General features: G+C 47.9%; 1 protein-coding gene across 2 annotated transcripts in view; it reads right to left on the bottom strand.

Moving 5' to 3' along the window:
- Positions 1-1,627: 1,627 nt before the first annotated feature.
- The window catches only part of DCUN1D5 (defective in cullin neddylation 1 domain containing 5), a 48,556-nt gene continuing 30,173 nt past the window's right edge, over positions 1,628-20,010 (bottom strand). For both annotated transcript variants that reach the window (XM_040426281.1, XM_040426280.1), the window contains exons 6-10: positions 19,073-19,164; positions 17,591-17,699; positions 15,644-15,748; positions 8,959-9,061; positions 1,628-2,351 (exon numbers count right to left, since the gene is read on the bottom strand). In XM_040426281.1, coding sequence (XP_040282215.1) covers positions 2,293-2,351; positions 8,959-9,061; positions 15,644-15,748; positions 17,591-17,699; positions 19,073-19,164 — 468 coding nt within the window. In that variant the 3' untranslated portion in view covers positions 1,628-2,292. The remainder of the gene's footprint in view (positions 2,352-8,958; positions 9,062-15,643; positions 15,749-17,590; positions 17,700-19,072; positions 19,165-20,010) is intronic.

The following is a 20,010-nucleotide window of genomic DNA, read 5'->3' as shown; positions in this document are numbered from 1 at the left end:
ATAAAGCCCACGTCACCGTTGTACCCAGCCCTAAACAAAGTCAGGACAGATAAAAATAACGCCGCTCAGGCTATGGCACATTAGTAAGCGGAGGCGACATTGTGTCACACATTAAATGTTAACAATCCCATTCACAGTCTGGTAAATCAATGACGTATGATAGATGGGCCGGGAAATGGCAGACATAGCTCACAGATACACCGCATAGGCTTCTGAATTCGGTCCCTTTTTTGTGCTGGTAATCATTGCTTAAATCAGAAGTTTCACCAAAAGCAATCCTTTATTTTAGAAGCTGCAGTCACATTTATAACCTTTTATGGCTCCAATGCCTCTAAAATAAATAAAGCAACTTTTCAAATAGTCGCAATTAAAAATCTCCTACGGTTTTGTGTACACAGCTGATAACGATGCAATCCTGCAGCCACTACCTTCTACCTACTCCCTCTGATATTGTCTGCTGAAAGAGGGACCAGGAGGAGCAGACTACATAAGGTTTGTAGTCTGTAGTCATGGAGACACATAGGTCTCCATAGCAGCTGTAGGCACAAATAGGCTAGGGCTACATAGGGTGCTGAAGTTGCAGAGAGAGAAGAGCCTCTAGGTGTAACGGTAACGCCCCCTTTATATATATAAAACATCATTTTTCTCAGCAATGCGGGCACATATGAACATGGGGCCAACACAGATGCCTTCAGCTGCCAAGAGCACCTGTAACAGGTCAGCCAGTGTCATAGGTACAAACCTGCTGACAGAGACCCTTTAATAGCTTTAATTCAGCAATGCGTCCAGAAACAGAAGAGGATCATTATGCCGTTAAGAGTTTGCATGAGATAAGCAGACAAACAGCGCCACTCCTACCCATGGGCTGTTTCTGGTATTGCCCTGTTGACGTGACTGGTACTGAGCTGCAATACTAGACACCACCCATGGACAATAGTGGCGCTGTTTAGGCCGAGTTCACATCAGCGTTCAGCCTTTCCGTTCTCCTGCTCCGTTATAGGAGCAGGAGAACGGAAAGGACGGATTCGGCTCATAACTGAGCCGAACGGAGCCTACAGACCCCATAGACTATAATGGGGTCCGTTAGGTTTCCGCTCAGAAGATGATTTTGGAGCGGAGACAAAAGTCCTGCATGCACAACTTTTGTCTCCGCTCCAAAATCATCTTCTGAGCGGAAACCTAACGGACCCCATTATAGTCTATGGGGGTCTATGGGGTCCGTCGGCTCCGTTATGTGCCGAATCCGTCCTATAACGGAGCAGGAGAACGGAAAGGCTGAACGCTGATGTGAACTAAGCCTTACAATGAGGGGAAAAAAAAAACAGACTGCTCTTTCTATCTGATATAACCCCTTGACATTGAAATGCTTAGGGTGAGCACTAAAGACAAAGATTAATGCTTACATGAAGAATTTTCGATGGTGCATGGGCTGACCATGCAAACACACTTTTAAAGGGGCAGTCCCAGAATAAAGAACAAAAAAAAAAGCCTGCATTTTTCCAGCAACAGTGCCACCCATGTCCATGTGTGGCTGTATCTGGTATTGCACTTCATCTTTATTCACTTGAAAGGTGCCAAGCTGGAACACTAGACATAGCTCAGACAGAGTGACTCTGTTTCTGGGAAAGAAAAAAAAAAAAAAAAAAAGCATAATTTTTTTTCAAATCCTGGACCGCTCCTTTAAAAACTTTTCACGTGAGGCTATTATTCAGGTACTTCTACCATTAATCAAAGGACCCTTTCCAATGTGACAAGCCACCGATATACCAACATCTATAGAAATGTAAAGACAGCCCTCTGTGTCCAGTTATTGAATTTGCCTCTCCTTAGCATTTCACAATTAAAAATGCGGGATGTAAAAACAAAAAAAACACAACGTGGTTTACAATACAGATGTGACGTCTAACCCAAAGTAGTAGGTTTCATCCAAGACGCTCTGGGGCACAGAAAAGTCTCTCCACATTTCGTGTACGTAAAGTGGTTTGAGGACACAATGTGCCAGTGAAATGGCTGAGATACTTGTGACCCAGGAACCCAAGAGGTTTCGCCATCGCTGGTAGACTTGTCTGGTGGACCAAGACAAGTGTGAACGCCATCGAAAGCAGTAACTTCAGGGACGAGTCTGACGCGGCTTCTTCCTGACTCCAGTGTAACAAGAAAACTTCAGTTCCATTAAAAACAAAAACAAAACAAAAAAAGGCTTCGATAAAGATGAAAGTATTCTTCAAATACTTTGTGTTAGGTCACCAGAAAGTTCTCCTATTTTTTTTCCTTTTTCCAGAATATCTTTTGCTATAATGACATCTGGCGGACTTTATGCCACTCAACAAATTCATCAAGGAGCACGGGCCCTGGAAAGATTGAGAGGGATCGTCACACAGTTGTTTCAAAATAATATTTTTTTCTGTCAAAATTATAAAATAAAAAAGCAACAGATGTAAGTTTCATGCACACAGCCATGTTAGGTAGGCCCCAGTGCCTCCGCATGCCTCTAAAAATTAATAAGATTTGTTTCTGTCAGATTCCACATCATGCTGCTCATTCAGCTTATTCCTACCCAAGCAATATACGCGAAATGCTAGTCACATGATCACTCTTGGCCAATCAGCCAAGAAATATTCATTGCTTAAAAGGGGGTGTCCAGGCCCTGAAAATAAAAATTGGATTTTTTGTACTCACCGTTAAAATCCTTTTCTCGTAGTAGGCATTGGGGGGACACAGCACCATGGGTATATGTCCAACTACCACTAGGAGGCGACACTAGACATAAAAAGTGTTGGCTCCTCCCCGTTGGGCTATACCCTCTCCACAGACACTAGGCAGCTCAGTTTGTACCAAAAGCAGTAGGAGAGAGAAGAAAGGCAAGGAACCAAACCAACTCCCGTACCGGGAAAGATCAAGAGACCAGCCCGGAGAAGCTGAAGTAAAACAACATAGGGAGGGATCTGTGTCCCCCAATGCCTACTATGAGAAAAGGATTTTACGGCGAGTACAAAAAATCCAATTTTCTCGTGCATGGCATTGGGGGACACAGCACCATGGGACGTCCCAAAGCAGTCCCCGAGGGTGGGAAGAACAGCCATGCCACCTGTGGGCATACAGGTGCGGGAGAACCATGTGACCCAACAGGGAGAAAAGCACGGAATAGGCAGGAAGCCTCATAAACAAGGGAGGAAACTCCAAGGAGGCCACAGTGACGACTGCCAGCACCCCAGGACAAATGCTGGGAGAAGGTCCCAAATGCAAGAAGAAGGCAAAGGAACACCCAGCTCAGCCGAAGGCTGGAGGGAAAGTAGGACAGCATCACGTATCGGATCTACCCAACATCCAATTGTCTCAGGCGAAAGCACAAACACCCTGAGGTCAACCCTGAAGGGCCAGGGGAGCAAGGGAAATTGGAATCACTGAAGGCCAAACGAGAGAGTGAAGCTATAGCAAGGCTCACATGTGAGTGGAGCGGGTCTCCTCTCACCGCAAGGCAGGTGAAAAAGTTAAGCGCCCTATTGAAAGGAAAAGATCCTAAAGGCGCTAAGGGAAACCGCCAACCCCAGGAAGGGGAGGGGGTTGTAAGTAAAAGCCAGGAAAGAGAAAGACAAGACTTGCATCCCCAACCAGGAGACGAGGAACGAGCCTCTGAAAACAAAATATCGCTGAGAAGCGCAAGACCGGAGAAACTCCGGCGAAACGAATTATCAGGAAGAAGGGAACCAGATGCAAGCCCAGGAAATCTCAGCAGGGGCACACTGGAGTGAGGGAAGCCATAGCAAAACTCACATATGAAGGGAGCAGGACTCCCCCACCGCGAAGCAGGTGATTAAGTTAAGCGTCCTATTGAAAAGTAAAAACCCAAAGGCGCTAAGGGAAACCGTCAAACCTTTGAAAGGGAGGGGGTTGTAAGTAAAGGCCAGAAAAAGAAAAAAAAAAAGAGAAGACCTGCATCCCAAAACCAGGAGACGAGGAACGAGCCCCTGAAAAACAAAATATCGCTGAGAAGCGCTAGACCGGAGAAACTCCGGCCAAATGAAGTATCAGGGAGATGCAGGGCAAGGAAATCTCAGCAGGGACACACTGGACTGAGAGACATGGGAGGAGAAGGAGAGTACTCCAAACAGTCTAAGGAGGAAGGCTCTACAAGCAGGAGGAGTCCCTCCCGAAGGATACCATAAGGTGGAAATGCAAACCGTAGCACTAAACCACTCAACACCAGGTACCTAACGTGGGAGGATGGGAAGATAGACACGAATCCCAAGAGGTCCACAAGGCTATTGGAACCCGCAGGGGGAACAATCAAACCAGGCCCCTCCCAAACAACGATAATCCTACAGAATCTGTGTGGTCAAATGAACGGGGACTCCAGAAAGGAGTACCCGCAATGGGCTCACAAGGAACCATGAACTGAACCACCAGAGGACAACAAAAAACCTGAATATTCAAGAAAAAATTTAAAGAACCACCATATGGGAAGGAATTGCCCATGGATAACTAGCCATTCAAAGAATAGTGGCTAGAAAATCTGCACACATTGTCCTGGGAGGGCAATTACAGCGGCTCGGGTTGTACCCACTAAAACAACAGACACCCATATGCATAAGGAATGGCGAAGTCGCTATAAAAGAAACGGGAGTGACTACACGAAATGTAGAAACCAGCTGCGACCGACATACAGAAGGCTCCCAGGGGGAGAGAGTACCAGATGGGCGCAGACAATAGCAAGGTCCCAAGGGACTGCCCTCTGTCCTATAGTACAACTAAGCAGAGAATATAAGGGAACACCCGGACCCAGAAGGAACTACGGAACCCTGTCCTATGTCAGAGCAATCAGCAGAAAATTCACCTACCAGACAGGTGTGTGGCGCTCAGTGGTTCTGTCCCTGACTCCTCAGGGAGGACGTCCAGCGAGGATAATGTCGCTGACCCCAGGAGATTCTGTGTGGCGGAGGACATCCAGTGATGGCCGAAAACCGCTGCAGCGGCCGGTGCTCACCAAAGCTACGTATCCCAACAAGGAGAAGATCCAGTGGAGATCACTGTACTCCACCAGGAATGGTCCGCCCTGTAATAGAAAACAACGTGGGTACTCCTTTATAATATGGGGAACGCGGAGTGCAGCCGAAAGTAGTATTTGATAGGGATGGCAATAGCAACCCTAGCACAAAAACCAACAACCACCTGCCATGGTGTAGGGAGCGTGGTTGTATATGGACCCCCACCAGATCAGAACAGATCAGCCATATACTGGGTACACCAGAAGTAGTAATAGACCGACAAGGAGGAGGTGTGGGTTGGGCTGGCCCACTCCTGCCAGATATGGCTACCATGTTCGTGCTGAACCAGGATGGCCGAAAAGGGAAGCAACCAACATCCGCAGCACAGATTCTAGCCCGGGGAAGGAAGCACCCAGTAATACAGAAACTGTATGGGCCACAGATTGCACCATAGGGCCCAGCACGTGGGTACTAAAAATACACGCCTAAAACCGAGGTAAAGTGGCTGCATGTTGCACACTAAGGAGGGTGGAAACAAAGACACAGCATCCAGGAATGCGACCGCATTTGGAGGGTACAGGTCCTCAACCTGTAAGGTAGAAATACGGCTGTGTAGTGTAGAGATACGACAAGAGAGGTGCAATGGGTACAGCATCTGGAGATGGCAGAGGTACTAGGTCTAAGATTAGAGCGATGTGGCCGCATGGAGCACCCTAGGACCAGAGAAGTGCAACGGCTGCCACGTTAGCTATGGCACCTATATTTTTGCTGGGAAGGGAAAAATAGGTCCGCACGGTACCACAAGAACGACAGGTGCACACCACAACTAGGTAAGTGCAATGGCAACTGAAGAATGCCCTCTATTTCACCTAAAAAGAGGGAAATAGGGCCGCATGGAACACCATAGAGCCCGACAGGTGTAACGGCTGCAGCATCAGAGACGGTGCAGGAACTCTACCTAAGAAGGGAGTAAGATGGCTGTTTGGTGGACACTAGATGAGGTTGCAGTGCAACGGCACTACAAAGTGGCCTTAATATCTCGTCCGGTTAAGGAAGAAATAGTGCCGCAAGGTACACCAGAAGGCCAGACAGGAGCAATGGCAACAGCTCCTGGAGATAGAGAAGTTAAATAAAAAAGAAGGGAACAAGGTGGCAGCCAGGTGCCCACTAGAACCAAACAGAGGCAATTGCACAGCAATTGAGAGTGGCCTCTATATCTCGCCGAGAAGGGAGAAATAGTGCCGCACGGAACACAATAGAGCCCGCCAGGGATATTGGATACAGCATCAGGAGATGGTGTAGGGACTCTACCCATGAAGAGCGCAAGGTGGCTGGAAACAGACAGGTGTAATTGCTACAGCAATTGAAGGCGGCCTGTATATCTCGCCCGGTAGGGGGAAATAGTGCCGCATGGAAACCGCCAGTCAGCAGGAACTCTACCTATGAAAGTAACAAGGCAGCTGGAAACAGACAGATGTAATTGCCACGGCATAGAAGCCGGCCTGTATTCTCTGGTACAGGCATTACAAAAGAACCTTTAGAGGCAGAGAAGGGTTGCCAACCCTACAAGAGGCGTTTGCCTGAATTATCAGCTTGCCTAGAACATAGCCCCTGGTAGGTGGAACCAGGAAGGTCTGTCGTGTACAGCCTACGAGGGCGTACGTACCAGAGACACCGCGTAGGTGTCCCAGTTGCTAAGCACGGTGACGGCTGCCTTACCTGTGCGGTAATTACCTGTGCAGGCAGGAGGGCGCCATCCGAAAGTCCACTAGAGGGGCACCAAACCTGGTAGGGTAGGTACCACCATGCACGTTTGACTTGACCACGCAAAGGGATTCTGCATGGTGGAAGACCGCCTGATGCTCTGTTCCGAGGGAATCGGTGCAGAGGAGTCCCCAGAGGCAACTGACAGAGAAGGCTTCGTCACCAGCCTCCGGCCTGTCCTGGGGGACCCGAGGAGGGGTGGAAGCTAGTTGAGACCACTTAGCGTGAGCGTGGCTCAGGGGGGAAGGAGACCGCAAATTGTAGGTAGCGCTCCAGCGAATCCGCCAGGGACTGGGCGAGTCAGGCAAGGTCCCAAGGATCGACATGGAGGGAGCCCATTCAGGGGGGGACCTACACACAAAAGGGTGAGAGGGGGGACAAGGCGACCACGTGGAAACCTCCGTAGACAACGGACGCACGTAAAATACGTGGCGATCCGATACGGAGGCTGGGAGAGGAGGCCCCATAGAGCAGCAGGGCTGACCTATCTGACCCCGGAAGCCACAGTTCCCAAGAGGTGCTGCAGCAGCTATATAGTAGGCAGCAATAGAGAGGGGAGAGAGGGAAAGGGGCCTGTGGAGCAATTCAGCCAGAGGCTGCCTACCGGACCCCAGGGGCTGTGCAGAGCACCCAGAGCAGTAAGCCCGGGAAGGGAGAAAGTGGGCGGGGAGTTGCGGCCTAGTAGGCCCGAAAAGCCGGGGACTAAATTAGTGGAGCGCGGCCGGGAGCGAACGGCCGCGATCGCAATAGTGCCCCAGAATTGCCGCGACGAACAGGGGCCAGGTGGGGGAGAGAACTGAAGAAGAGACCCCCAGGGAGAGAAAAAAAACGGAAGGCCAGGGGCTTCAGGGGCCAGGATACAGCTGAGAGAAAAAACCCACAAGCTATGTAACAGAGGCAAGGCAGCTTATCAGAGTCAAGGCATTTACCCACACAGCAATAAAAGCTGTATCATGTATCTGGGAAGGGAGCATGAGGGGGGAACGCGTCCAGGCCCGGGAAGGAGGGTGGGATCCCTAATCTAACATACTCACCCTCAGACGTCTTCAGGCGCAGCAGTAACCACCCTCTCGGCGGACTCAACACGGGGACCGTGGGACTGCCGGAATTCCACTGCGGAAGCAGATTTGGGGACTGGGTGGCTGCCAGGTGGCTGCCAGGGGGGCAACTAAAGTGGAACACGATGGAGCCACCCCTTCCGCAGGCCGGAACCTGCAGAGAAGAGAAAGAAAAAATAATTGAAGAAAAAATAAAATAAAAAAGTAGCAGGATGACCTGCACAAAAAGCAGGTCAGGTCTGCCTCCTACGGACACTAGAACAAGACTGAGCTGCCTAGTGTCTGTGGAGAGGGTATAGCCCAACGGGGAGGAGCCAACACTTTTTATGTCTAGTGTCGCCTCCTAGTGGTAGTTGGACATATACCCATGGTGCTGTGTCACCCAATGCCATGCACGAGAAAAAAAATGTAGGACGGACAGGCATGGCGAGCGAGCAAAAAATAAACCCACTTTACTGGTCATCCTGTAAAAATAAACCCACTGGTCATCCTGGTTCCAGTGGTGTGTCTCCATCCCCGACGCTTCCAGTCCCTGCCTGGCCGGAAGTGTGGCGTGCCAACACGTTTCGAGATGTGCTTGCAGACGTCCACTTTGAGGCGACTGATTTGCAGCAGCAGTGACGTGCAGGGAGTCGTCAAATCACACTTCCAGCCAGTATGAGAACGCATGCTCAGGATCAGCAGTTATAGCTGTTGGCCAAACTAGCGTACAGCTAGCATAGCGCAAGTGCATCCAATTCAGAGGACTATTCAAAGGCTGCACCAACACCCACAGGCAGCTTCACTTACACACAGCAACTTTGTTAAAAACCTAGGATTACCAGGCTTGTACTGGTCCTGGTTTATAGCTCGTACTGTACTCCAGAGCTGCATTCACAATTCTGCATGCTCTCAAATTGAAATCTCCCATCATCATCTCTACGGAGTTTGTTCTGGCAATCTGCACCACGCCCTCTTTGCTCATCACTTCAGAAAAGTGGTGAGAAGAGGTAAAGTTGCAGATTTTGCCACATATGATGTACAACAAATTCTGCAAATAACAAAATAAATGCCCCCTCAAATCTATTAATGCACACACGTGTGTATACACAGGTTCACAGTTTCGATGGTATCCCCCTAATACATGCACTGCAAATCCCATGAATACTCACAGGCACCGTCTTCATCATAGTTACTAAGGTCGGCATTAACAGTGCGGCTGAACTCTAACACGTTGTACCACTGGTCTTTGTTCATAACTCTGTACTTTGATTGCTATTGGATAGAAGATGTCAGCATTAGTTTTTGAGAGATTTGATTTCAAAGATATTTGCTTCATATATTATCTGATATCTACCTACATATATAAATCTCAATCTTTTTATATAATCAAAAAGTATCCACGGCACTTCCTTCAGTAAAAAAGTGTAGGTTTATTCACCAGTAGCAACGTTTCGGTTCACACACTGGAACCTTTTTCCAGCAGTGATCTATATAATCTATAATATATACACACACACAAAATCAGGTCCATAAATACTGGGACATCAACAAAATTGTAACATTTTTGGCTCTATACACCACCACAATGGATTTGAAATGAAACGAACAAGATGTGCTTTACCTGCAGACTGTCAGCTTTAATTTGAGGGTATTTACATCCAAATCAGGTGAACGGTGCAGGAATTACAACAGTTTGCATATGTGCCTCCCACTTGTTAAGGGACCAAAAGTAATGGGACAATTGGCTTCTCAGCTGTTCCATGGCCAGGTGTGTGTTATTCCCTCATTATCCCAATTATAATGAGCAGATAAAAGGTCCAGAGTTCATTTCAAGCGTGCTATTTGCATTTGGAATCTGTTGCTGTCAACTCTCAAGATGAGATCCAAAGAGCTGTCACTATCAGTGAAGCAAGCCATCATTAGGCTGAAAAAACTAAACAAACCCATCAGAGAGATAGCAAAAACATTAGGCGTGGCCAAAACAACTGTTTGGAACATTCTTAAAAAGAAGGAACGCACCGGTGAGCTCAGCAATACTAAAAGACCCGGAAGACCACGGAAAACAACTGTGGTGGATGACCGAAGAATTCTTTCCCTGGTGAAGAAAACACTCTCACAACAGTTGGCCAGATCAAGAACACTCTCCAGGAGGTAGGTGTATGTGTGTCAAAGTCAACAATCAAGAGAAGACTTCACCAGAGGGAATACAGAGGGTTCACCACAAGATGTAAACCATTGGTAAGCCTCAAAAACAGGAAGGCCAGATTAGAGTTTGCACAATGACATCTAAAAAAGCCTTCACAGATCTGGAACAACATCCTATGGACAGATGAGACCAAGATCAACTTGTACCAGAGTGATGGGAAGAGAAGAGTATGGAGAAGGAAAGGAACTGCTCATGATCCTAAGCATACCACCTCATCAGTGAAGCATGGTGGTGGTAGTGTCATGACGTGGGCATGTATGGCTGCCAATGGAACTGGTTCTCTTGTATTTATTCATCATGTGACAGCAGGATGAATTCTGAAGTGTTTCGGGCAATATTATCTGCTCCTATTCAGCCAAATGCTTCAGAACTCATTGGACGGCGTTTCACAGTGCAGATGGACAATGACCCAAAGCATACTGCAAAAGCAGCCAAAGAGTTTTTTTAAGGGAAAGAAGTGGAATGTTATGCAATGGCCAAGTCAATCACCTGACCTGAATCCGATTGAGCATTTCACTTGTTGAAGACAAAACTTAAGGAAAATGCCCCAAGAACAAGCAGGAACTGAAGACAGTTGCAGTAGAGGCCTGGCAGAGCATCACCAGGGATGGAACCCAGCGTCTGGTAATGTCTGTGTTCCAGACTTCAGGCTGTAATTGACTGCAAAAGATTAGCAACCAAGTATTAAAAAGTGAAAGTTTGATTTATGATTATTAGGCCTCATGCACACAACCGTTCAGTTTTTTGCTGTCCGCAAACCGCGGATCCGCAAAAAACAGAAGCCGCCCGGGTGCCTTCCGCAATTTGCGGAACATAACGGGCGGCCCATTGTAGAAATGCCTATTCTTGTCCGCAAAACGGACAAGAATAGGACATGTTATATTTTTTTAGCGGGCCACGGAACGGAGCAACGGTACTGTCCGCATCTTTTGCGACCCCATTGAAGTGAATGGCCGTGTGCATGAGGCCTTATTCTGTCCCATTACCTTTGGTTCCTTAATAAGTGGGAGGCACATATGCAAACTATTGCAATTCCTACACCGTTCACCTGATTTGGATGTAAATACCCTCAAATTAAAGCTGACAGTCTGCAGTTAAAGCACATCTTGTACGTTTCACTTCAAATCCATTGTGGTGGTGTATAGAGCCAAAAATGTTAGAATTGTGTCGATGTCCCAATATTTATGGACGTGTGCGTGTATGTATGTATGTATGTATATATATATATATATATATATATATATATATACACACACACACACATACACACACACATATACATACATATACACACACACAGTATCTTACAAAAGTGAGTACACCCATACGTTTTTGTAAATATTAGATTCTATCTTTTCATGGGACAACACTGAAGATCTGACACTTTGATACAATGTACAGTAGCCAGTGTACGGCTTGTATAACAGTTTAAATTTGGTGTTCCCTCAAAAGTCTAAACCGTTGGCAATAAAAGTGAGTACACACCCAAGTGACAATGGCCAAAGTGTGCCCAAATAGCCATCTTCCCTCCCCTGTGTCATGTGATTCGCTTTGTGACAAAACAGCTCAATATTTTTAATAAAGGCCAATTGAAAATATGATTTTATCTAAAAATGAGTAAAATCCAAATCAAACAAAAATTTGCCACGCATTTCCTACATCTACATTCATTGCTGGAAATAGATTAATCTACGGGCTCCTTTAAAAACGTGCACATTTGCAGGCGCAAGCAGTACGCTCACTTAATCCTTAAGGGAAAAATGTTTTTTTTTTTTTTATCTCGTCCACACAAATAAAACATTCATTCAGATTTGACTATATCGGTAAGCGCTCAGAAAAGAAAGAGGCGGCCGATCTGCCACCGGTGTGACACAGGATTAGCCCCACACAACGTTCTCCAGCTGTAGTCGCCGCGCACCAAGGCGTCCAGCCATAAATTGTATTGCTCAAATCAATTTGAATTAAACAAAACTCTTGAACGGTTCCTCGTAGAGGGAAAGTGCTGAGAAAAGCATTAGAAAGGGAAATAAGGCAACGACAAGGTCTTAGGTGTGAATGGGGAGCAGTTGTGTTAGAATTGGCGTTATCGCTCTCACACTGGGCACTGGAAGTTCAACATGGCGCCTCATGGCAAAGAACTCTGAGGATCTGAAAAAATTATTGCTCTACATAAAGATAGCCTAGGAGGCTATAAGAATATTGCCAACACCCTGAAACTGAGCTGCAGCACAGTGGACAAGACCATACAGCGGTTCCACTGAGAACAGGCCTCGCCATGGTCGACCAAAGAAGTTGAGTGCACGTGCTCAGCGTCATATCCAGTGGTTGTATGAGTGCTGCCGGCATTGCTGCAGAGGTGACAGGGGTGGGGGTCAGCCTGTCAGTGCTCAGACCATACGCCACACACTGCATCAAATTGGTCTGCATGGCTGTCGTCCCAGAAGGAAGCCTCTTCTAAAGATGATGCACAAGAAATCCCACAAACAGTTTGCTGAAGACCAGCAGACTAAGGACATGGAACCATGAATGCCAACATGTACTGTGACATACTGAAGCAGAGCACGATCCCCTCTCTTCGGAAACTGGGACGCAGGACAGAATACCAAAATGATAACGAGCCCAAACACCTCCAAGATGACCACTGCCTTGCTTAAGAAACTCAGGGTAAAGGACTGGCCGAGCAAGTCTCCAGACCTAAACCCTATTGAGCATCTGTGGGGCATCCTCAAACGGAAGGCGGAGGAGCGCAAGGTCTCTAACATCCACCAGCTCTGTGATGTCATCATGGAGGATGGAAGAGGATGGAAGAGGATTCCAGTGGAAACCTGGGAACCTCCAGGGAACTCCGTGCCCAAGAGAGTTAAGGCAGTGCTGGAAAATAATGGTGGTCACAATCTGGCCATTTTCACTTAGGGGTGTACTCACTTTTGCGCTTTAGACATTAATAGCTGGTGTTGAGTTATTTTGAAGGCACAGCATATTTACACTGTTATACAAGCCGTACACTGACTACTCTACATTGTATCAGAGTGTCAGATCTTCAGTGTTGTCCCATGAAGATAGAATAAAATATTTACAAAAATGTGAGGGGTGTACTCCCTTTTGTGAGATTCTGTATATCTCTAACTATATATAAACTACTTTATGCTTACTCAATAAATACAAAACTAAATATTTCCACATACACACACTTATTATTCCATACTGGCGTATTATCTGCATCCAACTAAGTGGTGACTTCCCTTTACTCCACAGAGATACCCGTCATAAGGGCTGTCTATAGTTGCAATAGAAGAACTTTGTCAATCTGTAAGGAACAATAGCCCCCACCTGATGCCCCATCCCCACATACTCACGTTAAAGAGGTATTCTGATACTTGGATACTGATGGCCTATCCTCGGAACAGGTTATCAGTATCAGGTCAGTGGGGGTCCAACACTCAGCAAACACACCGGCAGAAACAATACAGTCCATGGAGCCACAAGCACAAGGTTCTGTCCAGTGTGTAGTGGCCGTGCTGGATTACGGCCATTCAGCTCTAATTAAGAGGGGATGTCCCACAAAAAATATTCTACAGCAAGCATGTCAAACTCAAAAGCTAACATGGGCCAAAAAAACAAAATTTTAGTTTATGTGGGCCGCATCAAAAAAATTTTTTTTTTTACAATATAATGCAGACGGATCCGTTCTGAACGGATCCACCGTCTGCATTATATGAGCGGATCTGTCTCAGACGGATCCGCTCTGAACGCAAGTGTGAAAGTAGCCTTAGGGGCGAGAACCTGGGATCTTTCATCCCTTGTCCTATTCAGCTCTATCAGGGTGAATAGGACTTCACACTGTCCCTGCTGCTCTGTGCCTTGTGCACACAGCATCAGGGATGTTACCATGGCAACCAGGGCTTCTGTAGCGTCCTGGCTGCCATGGTAACTGATCGGAGCCCCAGGCTTACACAGCTGGGGCTCCGATCAGAAGCTGCCACTGCACCACCAATGAGGGGGAGGGGAGAGGTCCCTGTGGCCACTGCCACCAATGATTTTAATACTGGGGGGGTTGAGAGGGGCTGGCGCACTGTGCCACCAATGATTTTAATGGGATGGGGGGTTGAGGGGGGGGGGGGGGATGGGGGCACACTGCACCACCAATGATAAATTACCCCTTTATACAGGAGGCTGGTACTGGCAGATCAGCAGTTAACCCCTCAGGTGCAGCACCTAAGGGGTTAACTGCCTCTGATCGCAGCCCCCTGTCAGCGACAGGGTGCCGGCAATGCGATTCTGCTGCCGGCACCCGCCTCCTGTATTGTGTTAAAGACTGACTTTCACTATCAGGCCACACAGAGCGGCGCCCAGCGATGTCTCAGCACTCACCATTAGTCCTGGGCGCCGCTCCGTTCGCCTGCAGTGCTCCATTACTGTCTCCTCTCCTGCTCCACATGCTGCTGATTACTATCGGAGCGATGGGAGGAGACATCAGCTTCACTAGTGGGCGTTCCTTCTCCCTGCGCTGCGATTGGACAGCGCTACAGCCAGGAAGAAGGAACGCCCACTAGTGACGCTGATGTCTCCTCCCATCGCTCCGATAGTAATCAGCAGCATGTGGAGCAGGAGAGGAGACAGTAAGGGGGCACTGCGGGCGAACGGAGCGGCGCCCAGGACTAATGGTGAGTGCTGAGACATCGCTGGGCGCCGCTCTGTGTGGGAAATGGGAATAGTCCTATCATTGGTGGCTCAGTACGACCGCCCCTCTCTCCTCATTGGTGGCGCAGTGCGCCCGCCCCTCCTCCCCCCCCCTCTCCTCTCATTGGTGGCAGCGGCACAGGGGGAGGGAGGACAGCTTCCTTCTCCCCGTGCTGCTGAGAGAACATGAGCGCGCCGATAGCAGCGCGCTCATGTTCAGAGATACTAGACTGCCGGGCCGCAAAGATATTCATTGCGGGCCGCATGCGGCCCGCATGTTTGACACCCATGTTCTACAGTTTTCAAACCAGCAACTGGATCTGAATACTTTTGTAATTGCATGTAATAACACATTTTGTATAGTCACTGAGCTAATCAATAAAATGTATGTGTATGGCGCCATCTGCAGTTTGTTCTTTTTCTTATTTCTTTGTCCGGCTCACTGAGATGGCCGCACATGCTCAGTTTCATCCTTCAACTGCCTCCTGAGCTGTGATAGGAAGAGCTGAGACACGCCCCCTGAGCTGAGGCAGAAAAGATACTTCCCGTGAGCGGTCAGCATGATCTAAATCTATCAGAACAATGAATGTGGAGATCTCTGGATCCATGTGAGGTACAGGGCTGGTTCTAGCTAGAAAGAGATTGTCATGTACTATACGATGTCTGATTTTCATTTTTTATATTAATCATGGGATAGCCTCTTAAATGAATTAGAGCCGATCTGCAGCACACTGGCACTTAAAACTACACAATGGATGGAGTAGACCCGAAACGGCTGATTGATGAGGGTGCAAGGATACTGATAACCTATCCTGAAGATAGGATGTCATGATCCAAGTCCTAGAAAACCTGTGTCCTTCCAGCTCCTACATGTAATTTTAGTACTGCAGCAAAACAAGGTCACACTACAGGATGGTGGTAAAGAGCAGGAAAATGTAGTCACTGCCCAATGTGCCTGCTTCTCTTACCTCTAGATACTGGTAGAATACAGAAAACAACGGCCACGTTCTTCCTAGAATAAGTGCCAACATGGATTTTGCTGTGTCGAGATCCAGACTCCGCTGGTCCTTATCCTAACATAAAGCAGAAAATGACTATAAAATGTAAATTAGAAAAAGATTCCATGCAGCAAAACTATATAATAAGGACCTCTTCATATGCTGTAGTTACTAATATACTGTATTTTTCAGCCTATAAGATGAACTTTTCCCCCCCAAAGTGAGGGGGAAACTGTCAGTGCGTCTTATGGGGCGAATACTAATGAGCGCTTCCTTTATGGAAGCACTCATTAGTACAGTAGGACCGGGGAGCAGTGAATACATCGCTCCTTGCGCTGGCAGTACTTGCAGCTCCCTGGTCTTTATCTGCCAGCCCGCACACTGTGCTGTGACCTACGCACAGCGTTAAAAAATGGCAGTGCACTATGTGACCTCACACTGTGCAACATCAGATCAGATCACAGCACAGCGAGGCAGAAATAGCAGGAGCTGGACCTCAGGTATGGTGGCATCAGGAGCATGGGAAGGGAAGTCAATTCATTTTTCCTTTAATCTGAGGTCTGAATTACATTAGGGGTCTGATCTGAGATCTGATTGGGGGGTCTTATAAACATGGGGATCAGATTTGAGGTCTGACTGGTGGTCTTATTAACAATGGGGGTCTGAGCTGAAGTCTGATTGAGGCTCTGAGCTGAGGTCCAATTAACATTGGGGGTCTGAGCTTAGCTCTGATGAAAAATATTGATTTTCTTCTTCTAAAACCTAGGTTTGTCTTTTGGGCAGGTGCATCTTATAGAGCGAAAAATATGGTAATTCTCTACAATGTAGCACAGAGTATGACCTGCGTTCTGGTTTCTATTTATAAGTACCTGTCACGGATGTCATGGTCTGGTGTAGTGGACCATGACACTTTTGCCATGCATGCTTGTTGCCGGTGGCAACATGTTGTTTAAGCATGTTTTGACACCTCACCTTTAAGTTTTGTGTTCCTTCCCATACTGGTGTGTTCGGGGTTAAGTTGTGTGCAAAGTGGAGCTGGGTGTGGCCTCATGGCTCTTCTTATACTAGTGTTGTGAGCCTGATGTCATTTGTATGTCTGCCTTTGTTTGAGAAGAAGCTTTGCTCCTCTCTGGATGTTTCACCTGTTCATGAGGGCCTTCTTGTGGAACATCAAGGTCTTTAGCGATGTTTTCCCATGTTCTCCTCCTTATCCTCTACCTTACCTGTTGTTATGTTTGGTGGTGGTGTATGTTCTGGGCTTGTTGTACGTCTAGTTGTTGTTCCGTGTCTGGTCAGTGTTTGGTGTATTCTGCCCGGCATGGATGCTAGATGTTCCCGTTTGTCTGTTCCTCCGGAAGGGGGTCTTAGGGGTTTCCCGGAGGGGGAACCTAAAGTCAGCAAGCAACATGCTGTACCACCCAGTCGTTGTGGCAGGTAAGTGCTGTTGCTCCAGTGTGTGTTGTGGACGCTGGGGCTTATCTGCCAATCTGGGTTTTTCTCACTGGCTTTCCCTTCCCTTTGTTGCTAGGCCTGTGGGAGACTCCCTATTTCAGGGATCGTTAGGGTCAGAAGGGCCCATGTTACGGAGTATGAGCCCCCCTACCATCGAGGCTGGCTCATACAGTTAGGAGGTCATGGATTGGATTAGGGTGGCATTAGGTGGTCTCCTGCTCCTTTATCCCAGTATCCTGGCCTGGTGGGAGGGGGGGTGGGGGGTCTCCTCCACTCCCCGTAGTGACAGTACCTGTTTCCCCTGTCATGCGCTGATGTCAGAGGTTCAGTGTACTGACACTGTAGAATATCAGACACCTTACCCTTTATCATTCAGAATTATGTAATATGAGAACACAGAGGCAGGAGATACTGAACTGCACAGAAGCTTGGCAACTGTGGACATGCAACGTTGCGTGTACTTACCCTAGCAAAGTCAAAAGCATATCTGTAAATATTCTTAAAGGCAGTGTTATCGTTCAGTTGAGCGCGTAGATAATCAAATTTACCCTGTAACTTTTCTGTGCTGTCACATCTTAAACACAAGCATGAGAAGTAGGTTAACACTGATCAAAATAGAGGACATATCGCTTAGTATGGGGACTGGTCATTCTTGTTTCATCTGCTCCTTAAAGAGGTTGTCCGAGATTTCCATAATGATGGCCTGTCCTCACGATAGGTCACCAATATCTGATCGGTGGGGAACTCCTGGCACCCCTGCTGATCAGCTGTGGCACTCCAGTGAGCACTGCGGCGTCTTCCTCGGCCAGTGACATCACGTTCATCAGTCAAATGGCTTAGGTGCAGCTCAGTCCCATTTAAGTGAATAGGGCTGAGCTGCATTATGATGCACAGCCACTATCCAATGGACAGTGCTGTGCTTGGCAAGATGAGAGCACCTCAGCCTCCTCAGCTGATTGAAGGGTGCTGGTAGTCGAACCCCCATGGATTTGATATTGATGACCTATCCTGTGGATAAGTTATCAATATTAAACACTCGGACAATCCCTTTAAACTGAATCTGTGCTGCCATATCTGGGGACAACATAAAGCAGTAACAGATAACCCGATTCCAACAATGGGTCACTATCTATTTTTTCATGAAGTAGTTTTCATAAAATCCCTAAGTAGCTGAACATATTCTGGTATCCTCGACATTCATGAGCTGACGGTTTCCTGCTGATGAAGAACTGTAGTATTAGACAGCTTGAAGGGGTTGGCCATCTAACACTTTGGTGGTTTATCTCGAGGACAGGGATCAGCAACAACCGGAGCACTCCAGCTGTGGTGAAACTACGACTCCCAGCATTCACAATTGCTTGTCTGTTCTCAGATCTCCCATAGAAGTGAATGGAGCATGCTGGGAGTTACAGTTTCAAAACAGCTGGAGTGCCGGATGTTGCTGATCCCTGTTCTAGGATATGCAACCAATGTCTTATAGAAGCAGGTCCCAGAGTGCAGGTATTTCTAGATCAGGGCCCCCAAAATGATGGAGAGAGCAACGAGCATGCACAGTGTGCTCTCTATTCCCTTGTATGGGAGAGCCGAAAATAGCTGAGCCTATTTCCAGAACTCCCACAGAGGTGAATGAAGAGGTGGCCAGGCTTGCGCAGTGCATTATGCATTCACTTTTATGGGGGTTCCTAAAATAGCCATCTCTGCTGCTATAGAAGATTGGCCAAATCTTTGACTCCACTGAGGCCCCATAACTTGGTGCACTGAAGCCCTCATTTGCATTTTATTGTGAACACTGCAACTGATTAAAAGGGTTGATCCTGCTGATAGGGAAAATGTATGTAGTGTGAGCACCTAATATAATGAGGAGTACTCCTGCACTGGTCCCTATGGAGTGATTGGCGGAGGACCAGGTCAGTTATCACCGTAGGTAACACTAGAAAATAAACTTACTGTATTGACGTCATTCCTTTTAACCACTCTTCCTTTGTGAAGAAACCCATGTTTTCTGCTTCTAGTTTCCAAGCCAAAACTAACATAATAATCTGGGGGGAAAAATAATAGAAGAGAAAATACTATAAAAAAAATAAAAAAAAGTAATGTGCGTAGACTCTACTCAAAAAATGTTAGGAACATCAGAACAAATAGTTTTAGGATAACTGGGAACTCGCTCGTGTGGGTGCTGCACACAGCTCACTCGCTCGTGTGGGTGCTGCACACAGCTCACTCGCTCGTGTGGGTGCTGCACACAGCTCACTCGCTCGTGTGGGTGCTGCACACAGCTCGCTCACTCTCTCGTGTGGGTGCTGCACACAGCTCGCTCACTCGCTCTCTCGTGTGGGTGCTGCACACAGCTCGCTCACTCGCTCTCTCGTGTGGGTGCTGCACACAGCTCGCTCACTCGCTCTCTCGTGTGGGTGCTGCACACAGCTCGCTCACTCGCTCGCTCGTGTGGGTGCTGCACACAGCTCGCTCACTCGCTCGCTCGTGTGGGTGCTGCACACAGCTCGCTCACTCGCTCGCTCGTGTGGGTGCTGCACACAGCTCGCTCACTCGCTCGCTCGTGTGGGTGCTGCACACAGCTCGCTCACTCGCTCGCTCGTGTGGGTGCTGCACACAGCTCGCTCACTCGCTCGCTCGTGTGGGTGCTGCACACAGCTCGCTCACTCGCTCGCTCGTGTGGGTGCTGCACACAGCTCGCTCACTCGCTCGCTCGTGTGGGTGCTGCACACAGCTCGCTCACTCGCTCGCTCGTGTGGGTGCTGCACACAGCTCGCTCACTCGCTCGCTCGTGTGGGTGCTGCACACAGCTCGCTCACTCGCTCGCTCGTGTGGGTGCTGCACACAGCTCGCTCACTCGCTCGCTCGTGTGGGTGCTGCACACAGCTCGC

Source organism: Bufo bufo, chromosome 3, assembly GCF_905171765.1.
Source record: "Bufo bufo chromosome 3, aBufBuf1.1, whole genome shotgun sequence".
Classification (NCBI taxonomy): domain Eukaryota; kingdom Metazoa; phylum Chordata; class Amphibia; order Anura; family Bufonidae; genus Bufo; species Bufo bufo.
The sequence above is the reverse complement of the archived record's forward strand: the minus strand, read 5'-3'. Positions and strand labels throughout refer to the sequence as shown.